The sequence below is a fragment of the Pseudorca crassidens genome, chromosome 5 (genome assembly GCF_039906515.1).
Source record: "Pseudorca crassidens isolate mPseCra1 chromosome 5, mPseCra1.hap1, whole genome shotgun sequence".
NCBI classification, from domain to species: Eukaryota; Metazoa; Chordata; class Mammalia; order Artiodactyla; family Delphinidae; genus Pseudorca; species Pseudorca crassidens.
In genome coordinates, this window is record NC_090300.1 from 42,315,621 (window position 1) to 42,333,657 (window position 18,037).

Sequence of the window (18,037 nt, forward strand, 5' to 3'; positions counted from 1 at the left end):
TCCTCTTCTGCAAACTGTGAGGGTTGAAGCAAATGTTCTCTTAAAGTTCTTTCCAGCTTTACAGGTCATTTGCATTTTTGACTTATTTGTCCCTGTCAAAGAACATAGACCTCTGATTTCCAGTTCAGTTCTCAATTTATATTGCCAGTAACTATCCATATGTACACCGTTTAAAGCTAGGGCTGCTTTTTCTTTCCTTTTTTTCATTGCAGAACACTTTTCTTCAGGAAACAGTGCGTAGAGAGTGTGAAGAACGCTTTGAACTGACGGAGGCTTTGAGTCAAGCCAGAGAACAGCTCGTGGAGCTCAGGAAGCTCGGCGGACAGTCACCCCTATCACCAGGCTCCCTCAGCCAGGGAAGCCTAACCTCCTCTGTTGCAGCTAGCAGCAGTCAGGGAGAGAAGAGGCTCGCAAGACTGAACTCCGAAATGAGAATCAAAATCCCCAGCCTGCATGGAGTGTCGAAACCCACCGCTTCCCCAGCCTCAACTCAGCCCAGCAGGGTCAGCAGCTCAGGTTTGCCCACCCTCGCCCAGCCACACCCTCCCCGGGGTCGAACGTCTTCAGTCAGTGAGACCCGGCAGAGACTGGCTGTCATTCTGCAGAGGAGACTGAGTCAGCAGTGATGGAGCCAAAGTCAGGAGCAGCTCCACACAGCATGCCTGTCTTTCCCAGAGTCCAGAAACTCACTGTACCAGGATGAAAAGGATCAAATTACTACCACAGATTAAGAATGCATACTTACAGATATTTTTAACAAGACAGTTGGAAAAGCTAAAGAATTGTGAAACCACATTTTCCAAGAGGCCTTTGAAACTGCAACAGATAATGAAGTTGTTGGTATTCCAGAGGGCCAATTTCTATATTTATGTATTGTGTGTTTCGATGTGCTCTATGAATATGCCCTTTTAGAGATCATAGGTAAAATTTTTCACCCATAGCATCTTTTCTACTTTTTTGCACTATTACAAGCAGATCTACTTCCACAAAATAATAATAATAGATTTTATTGGTTTTGTTGGTGTTTGTTCATTTGTTTGTTGAACTGAATAGGTTAAATAGATGTAATTAGTATTCCAAATAGAAAATGAAAGGACTTAATCCTTAATTTGATAATTTTAAAAATGCTTATTCAAATATTCACAAAGTTCTTCATAATCAAAACTTTCTCTTTTTCACCTCACAATCTAACTGGTTAATCTAATTTCTTTTTAAGTGTGGTCAGAAGTAATGATAGGTAATCTTTGGGAAGACAGTCTGGGAACCTCTAGAAAAAGGGACAGAAACTCCAATTCAAGAAAAAAGTGGTTTATTTCTCAAACTATAGAGATTATTTTCGATAACAAGGAGGCTGGCCATGGAAATATTACTTGGTAGAGATTTTCTGCATTGAATGCTTTTTGGTATTCCAGGTCAGATTTTGATTTTAACTAGTATTCTGGAGCCATTGTGTAGAGAACTAATTCAAGACAGTTTAGTAGACGCACGTAGTGCTAATTTGGGATTCAAATTGTATTACCCCTGAAAATGGGCATCTTGTTAACATGTTTTCTATTTTCAGAGTGAAAAACTAAAACCAGAAACCAGACCAGCTATTTTACGTAACCTTAAAGCTTCAGGCTCCTCCCGTTTCTTAAAACACAACTCTTTACCTTACGCTAGTATTTATTTATCATTTTATCCATCTGATAATAGTGTATTTCTCTTCCATGACTGATTTTACTCAAATCCTTCATCTGACTGCATCATAGATATCCAGGCTTCTTACTCCCAGATTAGAACGATACTAACATGTGTGAAATATGGCACATAAAACTCTCTGCTATTTGGCCACCATATAGATGAGAGAATCCAAAGGTACTCGGAATCCCTTCCATGTGCAAAAAAAGTAAAGTTACTAATCAAAATCAAGTTTATATCCAATCTTTCAAAGGATTGATCTAATCTAGGGTGTTTTAACCTCAAACAATTCCACATTAGCGCCACTAACTTCCCCGACTAGTTTAAGTGAGCACATCGTGTATAAAGTCTTAACAATGCTTGCTTTTGTTTTACAGAGGTTGGCGTACTTATAATGCATTTGACAGGAGAACATAACGTCATCTAATGGTGGTGCTGGAGTGGATCTTAGAGGCCAACCCCAACAACCTCTCTCTTTTTTTTTTTTGCCAGTTTGTTCGTGTTTTATTGACGCCTGGATGCTCAGGCCTTGATCGCGCACTTCCATGGTGGGTGTGGCTCCTTCGCAGCTGCCTCTTGACCTTCAGGTTCCCTTCGGGTTTGTTCAGCCGGCGTCACATGGCACAGTTCCAGGGGTCTATACTTCTCGCCCTTATATAATTTCCTGAGGTTCTCCTGGTTGATGACGGTGAGAACATGGGCGATGGATTTGCTAACACCTCGGACCTTGGAGAGTTTAGAAGCCGCGCCTCTTGTCACTTTAGCGACGCGCTGCTGAGACAGCGCCACCTTCAGGTCCTCCAGTTGTTTCAGCAGCTCCTCCTTGCCTCCAAGGTCTCAGGCCTTAATCTTGGCCATGGCTGTACAAGCGGCCTCGGCTGGCTTCTTAGAGGGAAAGAGAAACAGTCTCTTTACAAATAAGGAATAGATGCTCAAAGAAGTCTAACTTGGCTAAGGTGGGACAGCTAGTTAGTAACTGAGCTAGAACCAGAACCACTACTACCCAAACCCAATCTTTCCACCTCACTTTTCTGCTTACCAGAGAGTCCCAAACCTCCATCATGACTTTTGTCAGAAGCACCTACAGTGTGGTTACCTAATATTTTCTTTAAATGCACTCAATTTTTAAACTTAAATTTATATAAAAAGGAAGCTTGACCCGAGGAGGAATAATTATAAAGTAATGAGTTTAATATACTTTAAGATAAATATGTATCTATTAAAATACAAAATGTTGTTAACATACCCCCTAAAATTATCTTGTATAATGCCAGCAGTACTCATGCCACACTCTGGAGACTACTCCACCAGACCTCAGTGTTTTTGATCTGGTGTTTGCATGTTCAGATTACAAATACTCATAAGGTGGATGGCAAAAGCTAGTGGAAAGTCTAGTAAAAGCACAGGAGAATATTTTGGGCAACAGTCTTTGTTGTCATATTATACGTGCTTTTCCACAGTCTTGCAATTTCAGTTCTCTCTTCAGGAACCATGGGGCTACATTTTTTCTAAATTATGAACATATTTAAATTTGTAAAGAACGTCACCCATAAGCTTTTCAAAAGTGACATACAGACCATCCATTGCAAAACCTGGTTTCTCAGTTTGTTGTTACACTCTTCCTTTACAATGAGTAATTTGGTAAATAGGCACTCTGAGAATAGAATCATGATCTGCAGTCAGGCTGTATTATATTCCACACGTATGTCAGAGAGGTAATTCCGTGGATAAACATAGAGACAATATTTACATTTATTTCAACCTAGACCATCTGAAGCAGTCTAGGTTGTGTGCTTATATCTTTTGAAGAAAGACACTTAGAAAAGAGAATAGCATTAGAGTACGTAACCTGAGGGTTAAGAACACATTCAAACTTTCCTTGATTTTTGCACTGATTAACTCCTGGCATGAAAGAGTATCAGGAATGTTAAGAAACCAGTGACTGTTATGGCAAAATAGGGCTCTCAAATGCATATAATGGATATTAAGTCTAATAGTTTTAATTTCCCTATAAGACATACATTTTCCATGACTTCAGTGGAAGAATTTATAGGTGTCAAAAGAAAAGAATAGCATAGAAAATATTCCTTAGGAAATTATAATACTGTTTGTTTCTTTTCTTAAACTTAGATTGGTAGACAAAGATGGGGGAATTTTTCTGTAGTTAACAGATTTCTCAAGCACTATTTTATAAAAGTTTATTGAATTAAATGACTATAGTTAGTCAGAACTACTTAAAAGTTATATTTTCTGGCAATAGAATTGACTGGAAGAGAAATTAATATTGAAAATTATGTTAGCTAAGATCTTTTAATGTTCTATTGGTCTAAAAGTTTTTGTAATATTACAGATTATAGCCAATTTCTTTTTGATTATGCAACAAGTTTTCTCAAGCTTTATCTTTTCAAGTTCTTATGATGATTATAATATTGCACTTATAGATCAACCTAGTACCCTAAAAGGGTTAATTCTCTGTAGCTGAAAATTCCGAACCATCATGTTGAGTCTTACTGAGCACGGGAAATCAATTTGGTGTGTGTCCTAAGTTCACAAATCCCACAGTAATTATGGATTTTTTTACTTTCATGTTTTAAGATAATAATTAGTGTATACTGTAACTTGCGCAGGGCACCTTTAATGATCCCAAACCATGACAGACAATAATGGAAGCATTCCTAAGGCAGTGTCTGTGGTATCTTAAGGAAGAAATTCTACTTTTTCTTTTGAAAATATTAACCCTGTGTAATAATAAATTGTAAGGCCAGTGTAATTGTGTTGCATCTTTAGAATCTGAAATATAAATTATATCATCTTTGTATATTCTGAATTAACAGATAAAAAATTTTAACAGTAGTTGAATCTGAAACACACTTATCCTATGGCAATATTTACCATGATCCAGAAAATTGAAAGTTTTCTCTCTGCTCTAGCATTTATATAGTATAAGGCTTTATATCCATTAAGTGAGTAAAATATGTACTAAAAACCCCTTACCCGCATAATATAGCCTTAATACTTAGACTATATTATATATTCACTCATTTCTTCAACAGATATGGAGAATTGAAAAAGCACTGTGAAAGTTACAACAGTAATTAAGATGTACTACAGATGCCCAAGAATTGTGTAATAGAGGGCAGTGAGGAAGTGTATACAGAGATTATAATATAGGGCAGCAGGTGTTGGGAAGAGAATCAAAAACAAGGTGTTATATGAGTTCAACTTTTTGATGGAAGAATCAGGGAACACTTTAAGCAAGAATTGGAATTTACAATAGGTTTTGAAGAATGGAGGAGGGTTTTATAGAAGAAGGTATACCAGGTAGAGGACATGTATAAACAGAGTCATAGATATGTAGAAAATACTTGGTGAAGGGAAGTAGTGGGAACCTGAAAAAGGTAGGTTGACCCCAGAGCTTGGAGGTGTTGAATAAGAGCCCATAGCAGGATTTTGACTTAGAAGTGGCATGCACTTTGTTGAAATTTGGGAACATAGCTCTGGCAGGGCTGTATTAGAATAATTATAGAGTGAAAAGGCTGGAGGTGGAACACCAATCGGTATATTTGTAAAGTAGTCCAAACAAGAGTTAATGAAATTCTGAATAAAGATGCTGATAATGGGAATAAACAGGAAGCAGCTGACTCAAAGTCTATTCAGAGAAGGGAAAGAATTTGTTCCCTGTTAAATGCACTTTGAAACCATTACCAGCCATTGCCACTTAGCAGGGGTGCAGTGTATGAAATTCGTTCCAATTAAAGGATCACCCTTTATTTAAGAATATTACAGCTTCTCTGAAAATGTGGAATCATAGGAACTACTTTTTCATTTGGGCAACAGATAACTAACCCACAGATTCAGTATTCATAAGAATTCTCCTTAAAGCAAACTACAAATCTGAATAGTGTTCTAAGAATTATGAGAGAAGAATGTGGAAATGGACATTAAAAATAGCTATCATCTTGGCTCAAAGAACGCAAAGCACAACTCAGTGGTGAGCTTTGGGAGTGATACAATGCAATAAACTTCTTTCCGATTTTTGCTTACCATTTATGAGGGAAAATACAGAAGATAGCAGCCAAAATAAAAATAAAGATTATCTTAAAGTCCTTAAATTTTATAGTTCTGAAGGGACCTGACACATCCTCTGGTCCAGACCTGTAATTTTACAGAAGGAGATAATAGGTCCCTTAAATGTTGAATAATTTTCCATTCTTATAGTTGCTTAACAGCTGACTTGACAAGAGAGCCTTGGCCTCCAACTCTTGGCCACACATCTCATTTCTACACTGGAAGAACAGTATCAGTGCTCTAAATTTTTGCTACTCAAAGTGCTTCAGCAGGATCAGTGTCTCCTGGGAGCTTGTTAGAAATGCAGAATATCAGGGCTCGCACCCAAACCTGCTGCATGAAATCAGATTTTAATGAGACCCTCAGGTGGTTCATATACATGTTAAAGTACGAGAATCACTGCTCACAGTGGTGCCGTTGCCCCTGGCATATTCCGCCTCTAAGAGCTGTGTGTTAGTGTTAGATGGAAATTGCCTCACCACACTCGGTTCCCTTATGCCTAATCTGAGACCACCGCCACCCACATCCTGTGGACCCATTCAACATCTCAGCTTCCAGTGCACTCAATTCTACTTCTTTGCCTATTGACTGTGAATCTGTAACTCTCCAGGAAAACTAGTGAATTAAAGGAAATCAGTATTCAGCCAATATTCATAAATAGCTTATATCATCACCCAAATTTCTGAGCCTGAAAAGAACTAGAGATTTGTTATTTAAAAAAAAAAAAAAAATCCAGTAGAAATACTTTCATTTTGATCATTGGCAAGTCATTGAATAACCTTACATTTTAATCTCATAATGATATATATTTGGATATCTGATTACCAAAAGAAAATTCAACAATACTGGTTTTCTTTTGAGGCTTGTGAAACAATACTTAGATAAGTTCTTAGAATTATGAAGGAAATGTTAGAGTATCATTATTCCCCCTGAAAGTAGTTCTCAATCACTTAAATATAAAACAGTAACTTGCAGTATTACACCAAGATCAGTTTATTTTAAAGGTAGAACTGAATGGGTATTTGATTCAGATTCTCAATTTCAAAATCTGTATTTAACACAGTAAGGCACTATGCCCACTTGTCTGTGAGCATTAAGTCAGCTCATCTCATTATACCACAGGGTGGCCATATTCTCTAATCTTTTTGAATCCAGAAAATAGTGAAAGGGATTGAATTCATTTGCCGTTAAAAAGTTTTGAATACTTTTTATTAACATACATACTGCTGTTATTTAACTTGTATGGTTATTTGTTATTACTATTAATTCTCATAAATAATAATAATTCAAACCCAAGAATTAGACAGACATATAATTTAGAACATTGAAGCACTTTTAAGTAGAGGCTTTCATATGACTTAACATTGGAAATATATTTGTTTTCTGAAAAATACGAACATCTGGCTTTGCATCGGGCACCATGGAAAGATACATCCACCTTTCTCTCAAGTGAGCTTGATGTGGTCTAACACATTAATCTAAAGAGGCACCTTCTGCCTTCTGCCTTCTTAAAGTGAATGAGTTCTACAGTTGTAATTTCCTATCTGGAACCTTAAATTTCTAGGGAATAAAGGTTACTGTCAAGATTCAAGTGACTACTTCTTTTGTTTAAAGCAGAATTTCTTAAAACCCAAGGCAGCCAGGTTTCCATTTTCTATTACTAGACTTTTTTTTTTTTTTTTAAGATGTTGGGGGTAGGAGTTTATTAATTAATTTATTTATTTTTGCTGTGTTGGGTCTTCGTTTCTGTGCGAGGGCTTTCTCTAGTTGTGGCAAGCAGGGGCGACTCTGCATCGCGGTGCACAGGCCTCTCACTATCGCGGCCTCTCTTGTTGCGGAGCACAGGCTCCAGACGCGCAGGCTCAGTAGTTGTGGCTCACGGGCCTAGTTGCTCCGCAGCATGTGGGATCCTCCCAGACCAGGGCTCGAACCCGTGCCCCTGCATTAGCAGGCACATTCTCAACCACTGCGCCACCAGGGAAGCCCTATTACTAGACTTTTTAAATGGTTGACGTTTAAGCTGGGATCTCATGGGATCTCAAAGTTAGAATCTTTTTATTCTTCCAAGGGGCACATGGTACTCAGTATAGAACTGAGGTTAGTGAGAAGAGGTGAAGTTAGGGAGAAGAGAATCCACTACCTTATTTAATAGCAGTGATTAGGTAAGGACTTAATACACATGTTCCCTCCAGAATTGTTGGTCAATATTTTTGCCAACGTACCCTGAAAAAAAAATTTTTTAAATATGTACCTCTTGCACATTTTTAGGTTGACATCTAAAACATTTCATCATAAATATAAATAGTTGCAAAGGATATTGTAATGATAACCAGTATATTATAAATACGGACATTTAAAACTAAAACTGTTACTTTAATATATTTTTATAATTGTAAACCTTTTATTGCTCTCCTATCATATTAAATTACTACAAAAGCATGTACATAACTTTACAAAGTTCTTCTGGATTGAGTTGTTACTACAGTTATTAATATACTACTATTAAAAATAACATAAATATATTATAAATTTTGACAAATAAGTATAAAAGTTAAGTTTTGCTGACAATGCATTTCTTGATACCATGAATCAATATCTAATGTTTCTCTATACATTTAATGAAAAAGAAGGTAGATGTAGTCAAAAATAATTGATCTGTACATAGGATCTTACTTACATTTTATTAGTAGGATGTAGAAAATATTAAACATTTTATGATGAAATAAGATGAGGATTTTACTGTATTATAATAAACATTTGAAACAGTATCTGGTAAAAAATTGTTTTAACTACTTCATAGAATAATAAGTGCCAAGTGGAAAGATGTCATAGAAAGTTTATCTATTATATCTCCAAAATTTTGATAGTCTAAGAAAACATTCTAATTACATTTAAAATAATTAATGACACTAACCTATACTGCTTTGCTATTTAAAGTTTCTTTTCTTTTCAGATAAGGAAGTGTCCTGGGGACAAATATCAAGAAGACCTGAGACGCTTCCCTGGTGGTGCAGTGCTTAAGAATCTGCCTGCCAATGCAGGGAACATGGGTTCGAGCCCTGGCCCAGGAAGATCCCACATGCCGCGGAGCAACTAAGCCCGTGTGCCACAACTACTGAGCCTGCACTCTACAGCCCTCGAGCCACAACTGCTGAGCCCACATGCCTAAAGCCCGTGCTCCGCAGCAAGAGAAGCCACCACAATGAGAAGCACACGCACTTCAACGAAGAGTAGCCCCCGCTTGCCTCAACTAGAGAAAGCCCGCGCATAGCAACGAAGACCCAACACAGCCAAAAATAAATAAATTATTTATTTATCTTTTTTTTTTTTAAAAAAAAAAGAAGACCTGAAAAGAGCTGCTTATATTTAAATGCATTGCAGGAAGGGGAATTTTTAACAGTCAGCCTTTCTTACTAGTGTTATTTTCGCCTTGCTTTCACGAGACTGTCGTCCAAATGCATACTTTGACAAAGCCAAGGCATAAAAAAAAGAGACCCATCAGTCCAAAATTGTCTAATTCCCATGGCTACAATCTACTTGTATGTGAACTCAGAAAATCCTAGCGTGGACTAAAATATCATTTCTAGCATGACACTTTATTTCAACAGGAATATTTATAAGTTAGGGAAATCCAGGAAGCTCTATGAACTCAAGATCATCAACCCCTTCAAGTACCCCTGGAGTACACATACTCCATGTTAAAGGCCACTGTTCTAACTTAGCAAGTCAAGTCAACCAGAATCTTGTTTGCATTGAAGCATTAGACCTTCTGGGCATAACTTAGTAGGGTACCTCAGGTCAGAGGGTTGGACTCCCAGACCTCAGATCCAAGACAGAGGCTGGGCTCCCCTCCCTGGGCCTGCCTCCACCCAAGAGTTCCCAATGTCAAGGAGAGGACCTGAGAGCAACCTCCTGCCTCTTCTGGTCATGAGCCCAGATCACAGAAGAGGAAATTTCTGAGTGCAGCATCAGTGGGGTCCTTGTGGTTCTCTGCGACCATGTCCCCATGGAACTCTTAATATACTGTTAACCGGAGAGACCCCAGAACCGACCAAGCCCATCCACTTTATGCAGTGTAAGGCAGACCTGCAATCACCAAGAAGAAAAAGTTCTCCTTCAATATCCAGCTGGCAGCAGTAGGAGAAGCAGTGAAGGGAAATGTGAGACACAAAGATCAAGTTTGGGGTCAGGGAGGGCTTAAATTCTTTGTAACTACATGGTTGGAACTCTGAACCAATAATTGTTAATGTCGTCAAATTCTCGATATGTACATTACATTAACTTGGGGAAAAGAGATTATACTTGTGTTTACCATTTGTGCCCTGGACACAGTATATTGGTAGGGAAAGATGGCCCTATTTGATGGAAAGAGATATTTTTCCATGTTTTGATTTTATTATTTATGATCAAATATAGTCATACAACCAATATGAGAATTTATTTTGCTCATGTATTAAAGGCCCTTGAAAATGTTTGTCAAAACATCTGTAATTTGATGTTTTAAACTGGTAATAATGCATTTCAATAGCATATATATATAGAATCTATATTGCTATTCCTACTTTAATTACCGATGTCCCAAATGTTTCTAATACTAACTTAATAGGTGCACTCTTTAATTATCAATGGCCCCCAGATGCCCAGAGTCTCTGCAACCATCCAACCCCTCCAGGATTGGGACAGATGTTGGAAAGACACCAGAAAGGGTGAGCATCTGGCTGGGTCTGAGGGCATGTGACCTGACTGAATATATGATCCTGACTGTATTTCAACCACAACATCTTTAGGAACTGTCCATTTATTTATTTTTGTTGTTTACGCCTCTTCTGACCTTCCTTAGTGTAAAAGCAGCTAAACTTTTAACGAAGAAATTGTATATTCATACAGTATTGAAACTCAGTCATTAAACGTTTAATACAAACCTTACTCTAAATGTAATATCATGAGTTTCAGGACAGCTCTTCTTGTAAAGGTTCTGAACTTTCCTGAAAATATGATGAGAATGTTGTCTCAGCAGTTTTCCTTGGCTGCCTTTGGATTTAGTCCTAGTACTCCTGAGGGAATAATTTACCTCAGATCTTCTAACTTATCTAAATGTGTGTAAAAATGAGGCTATTATACTCCTTGAGTTAACGCAGGTTAGGATCAGGGTCTCGTTGCAGGTTAGATTGAGGGGTTTTCGTTCATTACCAAAAGGGCATGAATAAAAAAGCATGGAGTCCTCCTTGCCTGGTGAAAGAGGAGGTCTTCACAGGTATCAGGCTTATGCCCACACTTTGTGTCCCTGGTTTAAAAGCAGAAAGTAGATTTCCAGTGTAAAATGGCATGGCATCTAACAGGCCTTGATGCAACCCCTTCCAATATCCCATTAAAAGCCCTGTGATGGAAAAGGAAATGTCACATACACACAGCACACAGACAACCAAGTCACAGCAAGAGCCTGGCCCCCCATTGCTGTGCCACATGGGTGCTGCCCCTCAAGGCACCCAAGCTACTTTGCTGGGAACATTCTGAGATGGCCATTCCTAAAAGAAAAGAGGAATCGTGTCTGAGTGGTGGTGAGGAGGGAAAGATGGGCAGTGATGCACTGTACCCTAGGAAGTGGGATTCTCTCAAATAGCAGTGGATCAGCATAACAGAGGCTGAGCAGCCAGGTAGAGAAATACACCTGACGGTACTTGTAGGGGTAGTAGTAGCAGCAGTAACAACAGTTTAGTAGTAGTAGTAGCAGTAGCAGTAGCAATAATAAAGAAAATGATAATAGCAGATATTTATTGTTTATCATGGGCAATGTACAATACTAAGGGCTTTAAAAGTATTCATTTAATGCTCCGAGAAACCCTGTGAGGTTGACATATTTATTAGCTTCCTTTTACAGATGATAAAACTGAGGCATAGAGAGGTTAAGCAGCTCACCCAAGTTACACAGCTAGGAAGTGACAACGCCTGGACTGGCAAATAGGCACTGTAAGCTGAAAACTGGGCCAGGGACCAGGTACATCACCTTCCCCCCCACTCCCAAGTTTTGTCTCTGAGAAGGGATGTTACCCTCATTCCAGAGCAAACTTGAGAGATGTCTCTGTAACCTATCTGTTGAAATAAAGATCTAGCTTCATTTGAGAGTGGGCAATCAAGAAGGAAGGCAGAAAAGAAGGAAGGAAGGAAGAAACAGCTTAGAAGCTATGAAAAAAGCATTACAGAACAAAGGAAAGAAAGTAGCATATAGGAAATAACAAAACAGACCTAAGAAAAGATCTACTGCACAATCTTATGAGGCCCCTCTAGGAAGTGATTTAGCATCCTGTAGAAGCAAAATATTATAGGCCTCACATTTCTTTTTTTAAAATATGTCATTTTCTATATTAAGTCTTTAGGTCCTGTGCTTCCTGATTTATTTCTAGAATATGGTGTCCTAGCTATAGCCTTAAAAAAGCAGTTTCTTTTAAACACAGACAAAGGAGAAAAAGAGTATTAAGACTGGTACAGAAGGAGAGAGAAATAACAAATTATACAGCTGTTCACAAGATAAAACTCTCCAGATAAAGACAAAGGTCAAAATTTATAAGAATAAAAACATGTTCTAAATTTAGTAATCATAAAAGTGCTCCTAAAAATTGTCTATAAAAGTCCATTTTTGAGACATAGATCTTCAAAAATTAAAGTTTCTTTTAACTTTAAATAAAGTTAATATAAAACAGAAGACCTTGATGCAGCCCCTTCCGATATCCCATTAAAAGCCCTGTTATGGGAAACATTGGTCTCTGATAAGCTGAATGGTCTCTGATATGCTGAACTACTACTGTACTTGAGATAGTTGAAATTAAAGCCTTTTGTTCTCAAAAGTCATTTATGCTCTTTTTTCATTGTTAACAGTATGAAATTACAGAGTGAATGAACATTTTAGAGTGTGTATGGACTCCCATTGTTTTGTTTTGGAGCAAAGTATCTTAAGACTCTGTCTTTGCTCTTCTTCCTTTGATGTATTTCTACCATCTTATTATGTGCTTTCCACTCTCTCTCTCTCTTTTTTTCTTACTTGCCATCTTCTGAATAGATTTTCTTTTTTCGTTTCTTTTTCTTATTCCCACCATTACGCCCTACTTCTGTCCCTTTGGAAGTAATGCTCTCTACAACTATTTTTAGGAGTTACCCAGACATTTTTTTTTAATATTTTATTTTATTTTATTTTTTACTTTTTTGGCTGCATCAGGTCTTCATTGTGGCATACAGGCTTCTCTCTACTTGTGGCATGCGGGTTTTCTCTCTCTGGTTGTGGTGTGTGGGCTCCAGAGCTCTCAGGTTCTGCAGTTTGCAGCACGTGGGCTGTCTTGCTGAGGCATGCGAGCTCAGTAGCTGTGGTGCACAGGCTTAGTTCCCCCGTGGCATGTGGGATCTTAGTTCCTCGACCAGGGATCGAACCCGCGCCCCCTGCATTGGAAGGCAGATTCTTTACCACTGGACCACCAGGGAAGTCCCAGGAGTTACCCAGACATTTTAACATGCTTACTTAATCTCTTGATGCTTCACCCAAACAATACAAGTACCTTACAATATTATAACTACAACTTTCACAGTGTTCCAATTTATATTATATTTTGACCATATTTGAATTCTATCTTGTTTGTTTAACCTCACAAATTAGACATGACTATTATTGTTATATGTAGTCAATGTTCGTCAATTTCTTTGCTCACCATTTGTTCTTGCATCTCAGACTTTCCTCCATTTGGCCTCATAATCTTTCTGCATAAAGCAGTTTTCCATTCTAAAAGTTTTACTCAATTTTTCTCCAATCTGCTAGATTTTTTTTTAAAAATTCTCTTATTCCTTGTTCACAAACTTTTCATTTCTTTAAACATGCCAAACATGCTTATTTTATATTGTGTCTGATCGTCTTTACAGATCTGATTTTTCTGCCTGTTTCTGCTGGTTCTCGCTCATGGTGATTTATTTTCTTGTGGGGGGTGGGGGGAAGGGCAGAATATGCCTATGTGTGTTTTTATGTGAGCTTAAGTTCCTTGGAACTTTATCTATAGGAATTCTTTGAGACCTGGGTACAGACTGCATTCTTCCATAAAAGATTTGCATTTGCTCTTGATTATACAAACATTCTTGGAGCACTTATATTAAAATTCTCTTCTTTCAATTTTTCAGATGCAGATAAAATAAATTCATACAAAAAGCCACATGAGGGCCAGGCTGCAGGTACAGATTCTCAGGTGAGAATTCATCCCACTCTCCTCCAGCATAAAGATCAAATCAAGATGCATGGCTGTCTCCTGCATAGCAGGTTATTTTTTACTCATCCTTTGAACTGAAGGTAAAGCCCTTTGAGATTCCAGCTTTATCTGAGAGTCTCCTATAAAACTTCCAATTTTGCATGGGCCCAAGGCTTCATCTCCTCCCCTCCACTATCAAACATTTTCCAAAAAGTTCAAGGTTTCCACGTTTTGGCAGAAATATTGAGAGAGCTGGCTTTGGCTCTCCTCTCCCGAAGTCGCTACTTCTGTCTTGTTTTTGATTTCTGCAGATTCCTTACTTCTGTGCCATCTGTTGATGCCTTTAAAAAGTGTTTTCTTTGTTATTTTGTCTAGCATTCTGGTTGTTTTCACTGGGTAAATCTTTTAGCATATCTAGTTCAGCAAACTAAAGGCAGTAAATATTCTGTGGAGATGGGGGGACATCCCCTCCCTGCAGTATATGTGCTGAATTGAAGACCTCTATAAAGCACTGTGTCAGAAGAATACAGAGGTCTGGGAACCAAAGGATAGAAACAAAAGTGGCCTCATTTACCATTATTCCAATGACCACCTTTCTCTTTTTTTGTAATATAAGAAGTTAAAGCTAGAAATTTCCTCCAGTCATCTGCTTCTGGGAGAAGCAAATCCATATAGTGTTTAATGTAGAATATATTTTTCTGTTTGGAAAATACCCAGGATATATTTTATTTATTTTGATTTTTTTGGTTATTTTTAGTCCATAGCAAATTAGAACAAACATTGCTTTCTAAAATTAATCCTGAAAAGAAATGCTGATTTTTAAGTAAAATTATCCATACTTTTTAACTTTATATTATTTCTCTTCATTCATTCATTCAACAAAGATTTATTAAGCTCTTTGTGCTAATCACTATGCTGAGGTGATAAATTAAGAAACATCTGTACCAGATAGTTAATTTCTTGCATTAAATACTGTAAAAAGAGAGGAAGATGAAAACCTGCTTCTCTGCAGATAACAAGTCAGTGTTTGACCACAAAGCATTGGTTACCTGATTTCAAATCGCTTCTAAACAATTCTCCAACACATTTTGAATGAACCCCAGGATCTCCAATGACTGTGTCATTAATAAACTGTTGAACTCATAATTATTTACAAAGAAATGGATCAAAAAAGAAATTTCTTTAAGAGGTGAAGAACATAAGTTACATATTGCCTGTTGAATGAATTCTCCACTAATTCATTCAGTATAGATTCATGGCTTCAGGAAAAGAAGAATATAAAAAATACGTTTAATCAAAAAAGCCTAGATTAAGACAAAAATTAGTAACAGCATCCCTCACTTTGGAGGCATTTCCAAACTCTGTTTCACTTACTATCACCGTTGGCCAAGGGCATGCACCATCTCATTTGCTTTTACCCCACGGTGCACATGGCAAAGGCCTGGACATGCTACCTATTCGCTGGGCTGGGTGAGAGTATTAGCAGAGCTCTCCTGCTTACCCCAAACAATCTGTGACTGTGCAGCCTGTATTTCTCATTAAAAGTAAATTCCATGTTAGTCTGTACAGAAACACCTTTTGAAGTCATGAAAAGCATGGCAGAGTTGAAAGAAGTGATGATCTAAGTGGTCTTTGTTTGGCATTGGGATCAAACAGTACATTTGTTATCCAAAAAACGAGAGTATTTTGACCTTTATCTCTTTATAGCATTTAGGCAAGAAATGGACTGTGTAAAGATATTTTATTATACTCTGCTCCTTCCTGAGCTGGATAGTTTTTATGTCATGACATCAGTTTTCCTTACTTACAATTATCCCTTAATCTCTTACGTCAATAACATATTCACACATACTGAGTCTCCTTCTGTAATTAGCATTGACTGAATTCCATACCTAATGCCTAAGTAACTACCTGGGGTATGGTTTAAGAAGACAACTCTGAACTGCCTGCATCTGCTGCTACGTCATGCCTGGGAGAAACAGACTCTCCCTTATTGATCTACGAATAATTGAAAAAGAATGAAAATCAGAGTTTATCAAGTTCATGTTACTATCTTTATGTATTGGCATTTGGAAAATCTCTAGTCATGGTTTTTCATTATCACTATGGCTTTTAAAGCCTCCAGTATAGTCATTTTGGCAAATGAATGAACATCAGCAACTGCATGAGAACAATGGCCTCACTTTGTGGTGTGATGTGGGGAAAATATTTTTTAATTTTCTAACGTGCTGGGCAACGAGTCTGACTCATAGAGATAGTAATTATACCTCTTTTCGAAAGTGAAGCAGCAGAGAGAGAACATACTAAAATTAATGAAGAAAGCAAGACTTAGGTTCATTTTTTTAGGTTCATTTTTTTCTATCTGGAGAATTCATGATCCTGAGAGGTTTTTAAAATGAATCATTGCTTTGTGAAGTATAGCTCAGGAGCAGATATTTGTCTTTGTGTCAAAAACAAGGACTCTTAACAAATTGAATCTCTTCCTACCTTTAGATAATTCAAGAAAGATAAAATCTTGAGGGCTTTATAGTACTGAGCAGGGATAAAGCCTTCTTACAGACTGGAACAAAATTCTTACCAATTTCAACTGGCAGATAAAAATGTATTTCAGAACTGATTTTCACATAAAGAACTTTTTAATATTAGAACACTCCATGCAGTCAGGGTAGTTGGTAATTGTAAACATACTACATTATGTGAAAATGAAAGCTGATTGATTCTTGTGGAGCATGCATTAGTGATAGCGTGAATCAGAACAAGAAACATTTTCTCATTCCTTAAGAGGTGAGAGTAAGGTGGGAGGAGGGGTGGGGAGAGGGTTGGTTTGACAGTGAGGTAGTATGACAAAGACCAGCTGAAAACAAGGGCAAAAATTGCAAGGTAGGTGCGCTTTAATTTGAATTGCAAAGGGCAAGTGTATGACCTTGAATATTTGCTCCATGCCTGATTCAGCACCTGTGGCTCACAGATATGGATGTAAAATAGTTCCAAGTCCAATTCAACTCAGTAGAAGATTGTGTTCTCTCTCTCTCTCTCTCATTTTTGGAATGTGATATAAAACAATAAAACAGAGATTGACAAAAAAAGACATTGCTAGGAATTAATTTGCGAAGAAAAGTTCTAAAGACTACCTGCCAGTCACCCTAGCTCCTGGCATTCCTGCATGTCCTTAAATCATCCTCCGACTGCTGATGACAGCTTCCCTCCCAAGCCCCTTTCTAGATGCTGTTTATTCAGCTATTGTAAACTGACCAGGTTGCAACAGAAGAGCACCCACTTGTACACAGTGGCATGTCGTGCGTCACTTTGCAGTCAGCACTGCCTTATACTGAAGATTTGTCTGTGGTTTCCTTGGGCACCAAACAGAAAACAAGCAAACAAACAAAAGCTACCTGAGATCAGATCTTGCCATTGGCTGTGGAGAAGGACAAGTTATCACAGACGTCTATCCCCTAAGCAGGTCATCATGTAAAGGGATATGGGAGCAAGAACAGCATAAGCCTGAACTTACAGCCAGGAAAGTACTTGTGGGTAGAATGTAGATCACTGAGCTCATTCATTCTTTTCACTGACATCTACAACTACAGGGAGTGTAAACTACAGGGAGTGTAAGAATCCACTGTGTTATGGACTGAATTGTGTTCTCCCCAACCCTAAATTCACATGTTGAAGCCCCAATTTCAATTATAACAGGATTTGGAGACTGCAAAAAAGAAATGGGGACATAAGGGTGGGACCCTAATTCAATAGGACTGTATCCTTATAAGAAGAGGAGGAGGGCTTCCCTGGTGGCGCAGTGGTTGAGAGTCCGCCTGCCGATGCAGGGGACACGGGTTCGTGCCCCGGTCCAGGAAGATCCCACATGCTGTGGAGTGGCTGGGCCCGTGAGCCATGGCCGCTGAGCCTGCGCGTCTGGAGCGTGTGCTCTGCAACGGGAGAGGCCGCAACAGTGAGAGGCCCGCGTACCACAAGAAAAAAAAAAAAAAGAAGAGGAGGAGACACCAGGAATGTGCATGCATGGAGGAAAGACCATGTGAGGACACAGTGAGAAGACTTGCCATCTGCAAGCC

General features: G+C 38.2%; 2 protein-coding genes across 2 annotated transcripts in view; one reads left to right on the forward strand and one right to left on the reverse strand.

Annotated features, from left to right (window-relative positions):
- The window catches only part of LEKR1 (leucine, glutamate and lysine rich 1), a 336,798-nt gene that overhangs the window by 270,367 nt on the left and 48,394 nt on the right, over positions 1–18,037 (forward strand). The window contains exons 16-17 of the mRNA XM_067737845.1: positions 213–10,454; positions 13,903–13,967. Coding sequence (XP_067593946.1) covers positions 213–626 — 414 coding nt within the window. The 3' untranslated portion in view covers positions 627–10,454; positions 13,903–13,967. The remainder of the gene's footprint in view (positions 1–212; positions 10,455–13,902; positions 13,968–18,037) is intronic.
- LOC137224249 (large ribosomal subunit protein uL29-like) lies at positions 2,203–2,740 on the reverse strand. Its single transcript, XM_067737137.1, has 2 exons — positions 2,720–2,740; positions 2,203–2,502 (listed from the first exon to the last, which is right to left on the reverse strand). Exons 1-2 carry the CDS (start codon positions 2,738–2,740, stop codon positions 2,203–2,205), a joined length of 321 nt encoding a protein of 106 aa, XP_067593238.1.

Excerpts from the sequence above, each read along its gene's own strand:
- LOC137224249 (XM_067737137.1), bottom strand. The coding sequence starts at position 2,740 with ATGGAGGTTTGGGACTCTCTG. Across the intron at positions 2,503-2,719 it reads TGGAGGTTTGGGACTCTCTG|GAGGAGCTGCTGAAACAACT; the intron begins GTAAGCAGAAAA and ends CTTGGAGGCAAG.